Raw genomic sequence first — 12,242 nt, 5'->3', positions numbered from 1 at the left:
AATTCTGTTTATGTGCACAAGAAACTTCAAAATACCATCATTTGATCTCCCTGAAAGGTGAAGAAAAGGGCAACTGCAAAGAACCAACCAGAATAAACCATTGGGGACTTAAGTAGTAATAAAGAATGCAAGGAAGACCCAAATCTATCACAGGATGATTTCTGACACAAATGAAAGCTGTTATATCTTCAGTCACTGCCAGCAGGAGAATGTCAGACTTGGCTGAAGACTTTCCATAACAAAGTCTTATGCCTGGGCCTCTTGAGGGTGTTTGCTACATGTCCTGGGGCACTATACATATAGGCTGTGGCAGGCTAGACCCGAGCAAAGGGAGCTTTCTCTTATCACCCTACCTTGATGCAGGTACCATCTACCAGAATACCATCCAAGGACTCTATGGCCAGCTGGGCTGCTTCTAGGACTTCATACTGTATACAGAGATGAGGCTGCAGAAAGACCAAGATTTCCTCACCATTGCTTTCCAGCTCAAACTGCTAAAGAAGGGGCTGGGGAAAGGATTCAAACTACAGTGGCCAAAGCCACCAGAATGGATGCCTTTGCTGTGCTGGGTTACACAGGTATTGATTGTAAACTGTCAACTTTAAATGGGATCACTAAAGTTCAGGAACTAGCTTTCACACAATAATTAACTTTTGTCATTTAAAATGCAACTACCCAACAGGCTTTTCATAATATTTATTATGCATCACTAAAGTCATCACTGCAAGTCTCGGGCAGAGATTCCCATTTGTCTGTCTTTTAGCTAAACTTTATAAGCTTGGGAAGGATAAGTTCTTCCACTGGATAGGCTACATCTTCAAATGGTCTGCTTTTCTGTTTGGTAACTCGGAGTAAGTAAATCTTTGTGATTATCTGAGCCACAGCATCAATATGGAGATAAAAGCCTTCCCATAGGAAAGTTTCATGACACTGGACTTGGCAAGGGTTTCTTGAATATGACATCAAAGGCAGGCAACAAAATTAAAAATAGACAAATTAGACTTCATAAAAATTAAAAACTTTTGTATATCAAAGGACACTAACAGCAGTGTCAAAAAGCAACCCACAGAATGGAGAAATAGTTGCAATCACCTATCTAATAAAAGATTAATATCCAGAATGTACAGAGAACTCTTACAATTCAACAATAAAAAACCCAAACAACCTGATTTAAAAATGGGCAAACATTGCAGAGTAGCTGGAACTGAAAAAAATAAATAAGAAAAAAAAAGGTCAAACAAGTAAATAGACATTGCTGTAAATGATGTACAAATTGCCTACGACACTCAACATCACTAATCATTAGGGAAATGCAAATCAAACCCAAATGAGATACCATTTCACATCCATTAGGAAGGCTATTATTAAATAAAATAGAAAACAAGTGTCAGTGAAGATGCAGATAAGTTGGAACCTTTGTTCTTTGCTGGTAGGAATGTAAAATGGTATAGCCACTGTGGAAAACAGAATAATGATTCCTCAAAAAAGTAAACACAGAATTACTATTTGATCCATCAGTTCCACTTCTGGGTATATGCCCAGAAGAACTGAAAGCAGGGACTTGAACAGATATTATGTACAACCATGTTCATAGCAGCATTATTCATGATAGTCAAAGGTAGAAACAACCCAGAGTCAGGCACGCCTGTAATCCCAGGACTTTGGGAGGCCGAGGTGGGCAGATCTCTTGAGTCAGGAGTTCAAGATCAGCCTGGGCAACACAGAGAGACCCTGTCTTACAAAAAACCAGCCGGGCATGGTGGTGCACGCCTGTGGTCCCAGCTACTCAGGAGGCTGGGAGGTGGGAGGATTGCTTGAGCCCAGGAAGTCGAGGCTGTAGTAAGCTGTGATCACGCCACTGAACTCCAGCCTGGGTGAGCAAGATCCTATCTCAAAAAAAAAAAAAAAAAAAAAAGGTAGAAACAACCCAAATGTCCATCAACAAATAGATAATCAAAATGTGGTATATACATGAAATGGAATATTATTTTGCCTTGAAAATGCAATTCTGATACATGCTGCAACATGAATGAACCTTGAAGACATGCTAAATGAAATAAAACAGATACAACAGGACAAATACTATATGATTTCACTTATGTGAGGTATACAGAGTAGTCAAATTCATAAAGACAGAAAGTAAAACAATGGCTGGGGGAAGGGGTAATAGGAAATTATTGCTTAATAGGAAATTTCAGTTTGGGATGATGAAAAAGTTCTGGAGATAGATGGTGGTGATAGCTACACAATGTCAATGTACTGAATGCCACTTAAAAATGGTTAAAAAGGTACATTTTATGTTATATGTATTTTACCCGCCACCCCCGCAACCAAAAAAAGGGACCAAGAGAAAGACTTAGGAAGATGTTATAGTCCCTTGCTATATTCTCATCCCCCAATCCATCTTCTCAGGGACAATCTTTGTATTTGTATTGTTAGTCATAGAAAAGCCATTAATAAAAGATTTAGAAGCTGTGTGCAGTGGCTCACACCTGTAATCCCAGCACTTTGGGAAGTGGATCACTTGAGGTCAGGAGTTCGTGACCAGCCTGGCCAATATGGTGAAACCCCGTCTCTACTAAAAATACAAAAATTAGCCAGGCGTGGGGGTGCAAACCTGTAGTCCCAGCTACTTGGGAGGCACGAGAAATCATTTGAACTGGAGGGAAGAGGCTGTGGTGAGCCAAAATGGCACCACTGCACTCCAGCCTGGGCCTCTGTGTCAAAAAAAAAAAAAAATTAAAAAATTTAGAGACAGCACATTTAAAAATATCTAGGATCCTGCACTTACATCACTTTAGAAGTATTTTTACTTCACTTTCATACATAGTAATACACCAGTTAATAGTTACCTAGTTCCGAATTCTAAAGGAACAATATATTTACAGTAAAGTCTTCCCCTAATCCCATTAGCTAGCTGCCTAATTCTTCCCCCGGGAGGCCTCCATTGTTACCTTTATTGTATATCATTCTACAAACATCCTATTACACTGTTTCCATTTTTAATTCTTTTTAAATTCTTTTCATGATTTCTTCTATGTCTCTATATGCTTATGATGTTATTGCTTCATATATAAACTTTATTGATATGGTATTGTTATGACTATGAAGATGGAGACTTAACTTGTGAAGTCCTTTTGAACTATATAAATTTTTAAAACCATATGCAAGCATTATTTTTGTTAAAGTAAAACTAATCTCTTTAAAGGGCTTTTATGTAAATACAAACCTACAATACCAAAAACTTACCCTAAGAGATAAGAGAACTAATAACAATAACAACAAAAGCCCTCCCATAATCTTCCTCCTGTATCTTAACCAAGCAAGCCATGAGCCTACTCTGTAAAAAAAGAAGTAACTTTCTAAGATATGAAAGTTACTTCTCTTTTTGAAAGCGCATTTTATCTTTTAAAGCCGGGTACAATCATAAGGACCATAGGTTATATTCAACCAGCAGACATATTTTTTCGCATGGCCTGATATTTGAGAAAATGGGAGCTAGCATATGAAAATTGACAGAGTTCTCAATTCTTGTTTTTAAATTTTTTGTAGCAATGTGGTCCCACTATATAGCCCAGGCTGGTCTTGAACTCCTGGACTCAAGCAATCCTCCCTCCTCAAACTCCCAAAGTGCTGGGATTACAGGTATAGGCCACCACGCCCAGCCAGATGTCTCAATTCTTTAAACACACACAACAAAAGATCTCACAATACTGGGTATACATTCTTGTGGGTCAACAATTGCTCTCATTAGCGTATGTCTCGCGCTCCAGTTGGTAGCAATCAAGCTTACTTCAGGAATATTTGCTATCTGCATGGCCCAAGCAGTCACCTGAATGTGAAACACTAATCTAGAAAATTGAAATCTGAATTTTCCAGTCTTACCTGACGGGTTTCAAGAACAAAAGTCATTGACTGGACTGGGCCAAAGCTCTTAAATAGCCTCTTCAGAGCCCTGAGATTGCAATTTTTGCTAAATGGCCCAGCATAGACAGTTGATATCTCTGTCCACTTGATCCTCATCTGTAGGAAAAACAACAGAATATAGTATGGGAATGAATGTGAAAAGAGAAATGAAATCATGAGTCAACGCATGGGATTATTCATCAAAGATTTTTTTGACATAAATACTTGCCAAATGTCCAAGGATGTTCACTGAAGTATTATTTGCAATAGCAAAAATGTATAAAGTACAAATGCTGTTAATAGGTATATCATATAGCAGAATATTATGTAGCCATTAAAAACAAGGGAAATAAGATATGTAGTGATACAGAAAGGTGTACAAGATATACTGTTAAATGAAAAAATAAAGTTGCAAAACAGTATGCATAGTTTGATTCCCATTTTTATAAAAATATTTTTAGATGTTAATATGCAGATAGTAAAAATCTAGAGAAAGACACAACAAATTAAATAAAGCATGTATTACTTTCCTTAATGATAAGAGGTTACAAAAAGTCACTAAATAAATCAAATAAATCATTCAGCAGAACTCATCCACTTACCCTTTTGTTCATCTCCTCGGTGAGGATAGGTGAAAAGGCCTTAAAAGAGAACTGAACAATGCTGAAGGGAAACAGGGGGATTTCCACTCTGGCCTGCTCAAGAACCTGTAGAGAACAGCACAGCCTGGATAAGGTAGGAACCTCATACTCTATTGCGGCTCCTGGATATGAGCCACAATAATATAAATAGTAGTTGCCTTTTTACCCGTACTGAGGTAATATGGGGCTGACTTCCAGGTCTGGAGGAAAATGGTGAAACCACACAGCTTCCCCAAAGAACCACAGAACCAATAAAAAGAATGAAAATAAAATACATATAAGTCAGACCTTCAGCATTACTAAGAGACAAGGGTTATTACAAAAATTTTCCAATGACCTGTAATTAAATAAATAACTATAACTCCCAGTATTGTAAACTGTTGCAAGCCTGTGAGTAGGGAAAGCAAGGGAGAGGAGGCTTAATAGATTTGGTTAAAATAATAATAATAATAATCAAGGGACATGGAAGAATTAGATGAAGCACAAAAAAATCACCTCCAAAATAAAAACTCCAAGTAAATGCCAAGTAAGGAACATGGGTCATGATTTTGACATTTCTCAGCACTTGACTACAAGCAAGAGGCTTGGCAGCCTCAGAGAAGCTGTGCTTCTGGAGAAGAATCAGATATATAGAGAAAAGGTGGTACTCCTTGAAGACACTGCTGTGAAGAATGCCAACCCGTCCAAACAATATTATAAATTCCTCCCTTCCGTCAACACCACACCATCATTCTGGAAATGGAGAACTAGAAAGCTTCACTTTAGCTTCTTACTCTCCCACAGAGACAATGAGTTAACAACAATATATGGACCAGAACACCTTTGAGAGAACTGTAGAGACCAGATGAAAAGCTATATAGTACCTAGACCAGCATGAAACCAAGAAGGGTTTCCAGTAAATGGGAAAGGAAACTTTGTGATGTTTTGTGGTCTCATTTACAGCCTTCCCTATCTGACATAATAGGGCTTCTCCCACACCACAGATCCTCTCTTGGGATGGAAACAAAAGAGTGGACCATGTGTCCAATGTTCTGAGTAGTGTGGGGGCTGTCTGAGGGACTATTTTCTGTCTTGCATGACTCAGAAGGCTGACAGGACTGACAGCCTTGTTTGGAAGCCACTGAAAACAGATGTGATCACCATGGCATGTTAGAGCCGCAGTAAGAAACCAGGGGAACAAAGAGATTATGGGCTCTGAAAAGAAGTAGGGACAAGGGGCTCAGGAAACAACTAAAGGCACATGCACAACTCCAGAGAAGACAAATCTCCAGAACAGGTTTGGGAGGTCATGAAATTTCTAACTAGGCTGAATGGTGAAGGTCTCCCCCTGCACGAAGCAGTCTGTAAAGACAACTGGCTATTTATTCAAATGCCCAAGCCTCAACAATACCAACAACAATAAGTCACAAGGCATACAAAGAAACTTAGCCCAAGTTTCACTTCTGCAAAATAAAAAAGTTCTAAGATCTCTTTCACAAGAATATAAATATACTTAATACTGCTGAACTGTATACTTAAAAACAGTTAAGATGGTAAATTTTATGTTTTTTGCTGCAATAAGAAGAGAGGGAGAAGAGGAAAGGGAGAGAGAATCCTTTGATAAGTAGAGGAAGAGCACAGAAGAAGAACAAAAAACTGCATTGAGGAAGGCAGAGTAAAAGAGACGCTCTTTAATGAAAACCTTATTCAAAAACAAATCAGTAAAATTAGAAAATAGTAGACCATATTAATCTAAACTACTGTTAAAAAAACAGCAACAGCTGGGCGCGGTGGCTCATGCTTGTGATCCTAGCACTTTGGGAAGCCAAGGTGGGAAGATAATTTGAGCTCAGGAGTTTGAGATGAGCCTGGGCAACATAATGAGACCTCATCTCTATAAAAAATTTAAAAATTAGCCGGGCATGGTGGCACATGCCTGTAGTCCCAGCTACTCGGGTAGCTGAGGCAGGAGGATTGCTTGAGCCCCGAAGTCAAGGCTGCAGTGAGCTCTGCTCATGCCACTGCACTCCAGCCTGGGCAACAGAGTGACACTCTGTCTCAAAAACAAAAACAAAAACCAAGAAATAAAGTGAGAATCGAAGCATTTCAGCTGATGAAAATTATTCCCCCTAAAAAAAAAAAATCAACCATGGAGCTAAAGGATACAGTTAACATTACAGTATAAACTGAATTGAATATTAGCAGCCAAGCACTTGAGGATATGAAAAAGCAACTACAAGTTGTCAAGAAAGAATAGATTCAAGTGAAATTTTAATAAAAGGCATTAATGAAAAGCATGGAAAGAATTAGGAGTGTACAAATGAAATCAAAAGCATCAGAGAGAAAGTAGGTGAATGAAAGATAGGCCAAGGGGGCACAACATACATGCATAAGTGAAGTCTATGAGGAAGAAAATTAAAGCAATAGAACCAAATACTTGAAAATACAATCCAAGAAAACCTCTGGAAATAAAAGAAACTATAAGCTATATGTTGAAGGGCGCCTCAGGTACCAAGAAAAAGTGACTTGGAATGATCAACTCTGAGACATAGCTTAGTAAAACAATTAGACTTTAAACAAAAAGGGAAAAGTAAATCCTCGGTAAAAATAACTTACAAAGCCAAGAAAATTAGACTATCATTAAATTTCTCAAATACAACTTACAAGGATTTCCATCCCCAGCCAAGATTGAATAACAGAAGACTAGAGTTACCCTCTCTCCTCCAACAACTAATAAACTATAAAAAATATATGATTAAAGAGAATGAGAAGACAAGCCAGACTGGGAGAAAATATCTGCAAAAGACTTATCTGTTAAAAGACTGTTATTCAGATATACAAAGAACTATTAAAACTCACCAATAAGAAAATGAACAATGCAATTTTAAAAATGGGCAAGAGTTGAACAGACACTTGACCAAAGAAGACATATATATAGCAAATAAGCATACGAAAAGATGCTTCACATTACATGTCATTAGGGGACTGCAAATTAAAACAATGAGACACTAATACATATCCATCAGAATAGCCAAAATCCAAAACACTGACACCATCAAATGCTGAAAAGAATGTGGAGCAACAGGAACTCTCATTCACTGCTGGTGGGAATGCAAAATCGTAGACACTTTGGAAGTTCAGCAGTTTCTAACAAGACTAAACATACTCTTACTATACAATCTAGCAACTGCACTCTTTGGTATTTGCCCAAATGTGTTGGAAACTTATGTACATATGAAAACCTGCACACAGACATTTATAGCAACTTTGTCCATAATTGCCAAAACTTGGAAGCAGCCAAAATGTCTATCAGCAGGTGAATGGATAAATTGTGGTAAATCCAGGAAATATATAGTTATTCAGTGTTAAAAAGAAAAAACCATAAAGCAGTGAAAAGACATGGAGAAAACTTAAATGCATATACTAAGTGAAAGAAGTCAGTCTGAAAAAGCTACATACTATGTGATTCCAACTATGTGATGTTCTTAAAAAGGCAAAATTATGGAGACAGTAAAAAAAATAAATAAATTAAATAAATAAATAAATAAATAAATAAATGAATAAATCAGTGGTTTCCAACAGGCAGAGCACATTCATCACAGATTTTTAGGTCAATGAAACTATTCTGTATGATATATATGATATATAATGGTGGATATATGTCACTATACATTTGTCAACACCAAGACAGAACCCTAATGTAAACTATGGACTTTGGTAATTATATGTCATAGTGGGTTCATTGATTTTAACAAATGTACTACTCAGGTACAGGTTGTTGATAGTGGTGGAAGTTGTTTGTGGGGGTGGGTGTGGGGGTAAATGGGAACTCTCTGTACTTTCCTTTTTTTGAGACAGGGTCTCACTCTGTCGCCAGGCTGGAGTGCAGTAGTGCGATTATACGTCAGTCACTGCAACCTCCACCTCCCGGGCTTAAGCAATCCTTCCATCTCAGCCTCCTGAGCTGCTGGGATAACAGGCACATGCCGCCAAGCCTGGCTGATATTTTGTAGGGACAGCGTTTCACCATGTTGCCCAGGTCAGTCTCAAACTCCTGGACTCAAGAGATCCACCTACCTTGGCCTCCCAAAGTCCTGAGATTACAGGTGTAAGCTACAGTACCCAGCTTATACTTTCCATTTAATATTGTTGTGAACCTAAAACTGCTCTAAAAATTAAAGTCTATTACAATAACAATAATAATGCCCAAAGAGCCCTTGAGGCTCATGTAAGTGCGCAGAAAAAAAAAAACACCAAAATCCTAAGAACAGCAGTTCTCAGGATATCGGAAAATGAAGGACAGTGATCCTTAAAAGCTAGGAAACCGATAGATCTATAAACAATCCCCCTCAAATATTCAGTTGAGTAGGGATTAGTGTATCCATGTAAGTAAACTATGCGAGGTCAAGGAAAGGACGCCCAAAAGGATTAGAGGAAACAATCACACGGACTAACACAAGGCCAGGAATAGTTTAGATTCCCAAAAGCTAGAGTGTAAAATCTCATAATTTATGGAGATCAAGTACTTAGTATGGTTTTGCTTTAGTAGTGCGACAAAATTTACTCTGGTTCCACCTAACCAACCTTAAAAGCAAGAATTCAAAAGGATCTGGCCAGGCATAGTGGCTCACCCCTGTAATCCGAGCACTTTGGAATGCTGAAGTGAGTGGATTATTTGAGGCCAGGAGTTTGACATCAGCCTGGGCAACATAAGAAAGAAAAGAAGGCCGGGCGCAGTGGCTCATGCCCGTAATCCCAGCACTTTGGGAGCCCGAGGCGGGCGGATCACAAGGTCAGGAGATCGAGACCATCCTGGCTAACACAGTGAAATCCCATCTTTACTAAAAATACAAAAAATTAGCCTGGTGCAGTGGCGGGCGCCTGTAGTCCCAGCCACTTGGGAGGCTAAGGCAGGAGAATGGCATGAACCCAGGAGGCGGAGCTTGCAATGAGCTGAGATGGTGCCACTGCACTCCAGCCTGGACAGCCCGAGACTTCGTCTCAAAAAAAAAAAAAAAAAAAACCGGAAAGAAAAGAAGGAAGGAAGCAAAGAAAGAAAGAAGATCCAAAAGGACCAAAGTGTTTCTAAGTAACTTTTCCACATCCCAGACCAAAGCTCACAAATATTTATAGAAATACAAAAATATATAGCACCCAACAAATTAAAATTCACTGTGTCCAGCATCCAATACAAAAAACTACCAGAATGCAAAGAATGAAATACAGTCCATATAAGGAGAAAAAACCAATCAATTTAAGTTAATCTAAAAATGACACAGATTATCAAATTAATAGAGAAGGATGTTAAAATAGTTATTGTAACTATATTCTGGAATTTAGAAGCTAGAGGAAAGTCTGAATGTTAACTAGAAACATGGATGATATAAAATAGAACAAAAGTTAACCTCTGGAGGTAAAAAATACAATGTGTGAGGTGAAAGTATACTGGATTGGATTATCAGTAGATTAGATACTGCAGCACAATAAGAAACCTAAAGACATAGCAATGGAAACAATCTAAAATAAAACAGAGAGGAAAAAAGACTGGAAAAAACATGAACAGCACATTAGTGAGCTATGGAACAACTTTAAACGGCTAATACATATGTAGTGGGAGTGCCCAAAGGAGGGGAAGGTGGTGAAAGAGGAAATAATGGTCAACACTTTTTCTAATGTGATGAAAATGATAAACCCACAAATTCCAAAAGCTCAACAAGCTCAAGCAAAAGACATATAAAAAAGGAACACTTGGCCGAGCCTAGTGGCTCACACCCGTAATCCCAGGCTGGAGTGTAGTGGTACGATCATAGTTCACTGCAGCCTCGAGCTCCTGCGCTCAAGCAATACTGGCATGTTCTTAAAATATCTCCCCACATATTTATTAGAATTAAGCGAAAAAACAAGAACTCTGCAATAGAGAAAGCAGACAACACCTTGACCAGGTGATCAAAATAAACAGCATAAAAGAGGGGCAGATGAATAATAACTGCCTCTGGATGCAAGACCCCAAGAAATTTGGCTAAGAATGCATAATCTGAATTTAATCATAAGCAACCACCACACAAACCTAAAATAAGCAAAACTCTGTTAAAAAAGGGAAGGGGGCATGCATTACTCGAAATGTATCAAGGTTATTAAAGACAAAGAAAGGTTGAGGAACTGTTCCAGCTTTAAAGGAGACTAAAAAGATACGACAAGTAATTATAATACATGACCCTAGAAATGATACTGTTTTAAAGGGAAAACACAAACTATAAAGACATTATTTGGTCAGCCAAGAAAATGAGAATACAGATGAAAAGTAGATAAAGGTACCAGGACAATATTAGATTTACTAAAATTGGTAACTATGTAAGATGTGGTTATGTAAAATAATATTCTCATGAAATACACTCTGAAGTATTTAGGGCCATGATATATGCAGCTTACTCTCAATTGGATCAGGAAATGTCATACAGAGAGAGGAAGGAAGAGAGTGTGTACATGAGAGAGCATAAGCATGTGGGTACACATAAATAATAAAGCAACTGGGCAGAGTGCTAAAAAAGGTGAATCTAGATAGAAGGTATACAGGTGTTCTACCATTCATGCACGCTTCTGTAAGGTTGAAATTATTTCCAAACAAAATGTTAAAAAAAAAAAAACACAGATCTTCTGAATATAACACAGTAAGCTCATGTTTGATGCAGCCTCTCTGACTTAACATACAGCAATGATAGATAAAATATAAAAAGAAAAAAATTGAAAAGATATAGCCAGGCTCAAAACCAAGATAAACATTTCCATGAACCAGAAACACAACAGAAACTCAAATACATATGCAAGGCCAAACCCAGAGGCCTGCTAGGCTCTGGAAGCAGGCATTGGCAGCTGACAGTTCTGCTCCTATGAGGACTTAGGTACTCCATACAAGATGTGAGACAGAAGCCAGACTTACTAACTGTAGCCAGGGTTGCTGATTTAAAAAAGCTTGACACTTGCATGGGGTGCAAAGGGCTACATTCCCCTCTGCTTTGAATATAACCTGCAAAGGTTCAGCAGGACACTCACCTCTTTATTTGAAAGACACTTTATAGTTTGACAGTTTCTGGAAGACGCAAGTTCACCAGCATCTGTCTCCCGGGTCAAAAAAAGAAGCTTCTGACCCACTGAATCCAAGCATTCTAAAACACTATAAAGAAGTAGAAGAGTTAAGGTAAGAACAGCAGTTTTCCAGAACCTGACAGTTATTTCTCTATACCTGCATTACACAACATGGTAGCCACTAGCAATATATAGCTATTAAAATTAAATAAAATTAAAAATTCAGTTCCTCAACTGCACTAGTCAAATGTGACTAGCGGCTACCAAACCAGATAGCACAGATGTAGAGCACTTCCATCATCATAGAAAATTGTTTTAGACAGTGTGGCTTCAATAGAGAGAGGAAGGATAAACAAGAAATATACCCAAAGCTCTCTATCAAAGTGTAGGCAAAATGCTAAAGATCTGATACATTTGCCATAGTCTGGAGACAAAGCCCTTTTGAGTCTGTGTGTGTGTCTTTCATAGTCTGGGCAATACAACAAGGCTACAGATTGACTCTTCTAGCCAAAATACCAACTAGTCTATCATCTTTCCCAGTGCTACCTAGGTTCAACATATTCCAATCATTTTTTTTTTTTCTTTTGGTCAAGGATATCATTTTAGACCAGCCACTAGATTCAGAAAATTAGA

The 12,242-nt window shown here is 38.2% G+C and overlaps 1 protein-coding gene across 6 annotated transcripts in view; it reads right to left on the bottom strand.

The window, feature by feature from the left end:
* The window catches only part of REXO5 (RNA exonuclease 5), a 45,753-nt gene that overhangs the window by 5,279 nt on the left and 28,232 nt on the right, over positions 1-12,242 (bottom strand). For all 6 annotated transcript variants that reach the window (XM_077986429.1, XM_077986428.1, XM_077986430.1 and 3 more), the window contains 4 exons: positions 11,577-11,697; positions 4,509-4,613; positions 3,886-4,023; positions 354-446 (listed from right to left, as the gene is read on the bottom strand). In XM_077986429.1, coding sequence (XP_077842555.1) covers positions 354-446; positions 3,886-4,023; positions 4,509-4,613; positions 11,577-11,697 — 457 coding nt within the window. The remainder of the gene's footprint in view (positions 1-353; positions 447-3,885; positions 4,024-4,508; positions 4,614-11,576; positions 11,698-12,242) is intronic.

The sequence above is a fragment of the Macaca mulatta genome, chromosome 20 (genome assembly GCF_049350105.2).
Source record: "Macaca mulatta isolate MMU2019108-1 chromosome 20, T2T-MMU8v2.0, whole genome shotgun sequence".
NCBI classification, from domain to species: domain Eukaryota; kingdom Metazoa; phylum Chordata; class Mammalia; order Primates; family Cercopithecidae; genus Macaca; species Macaca mulatta.
Note: the sequence above shows the minus strand (reverse complement) of the source record. Positions and strands in the feature narration are given on the sequence as shown.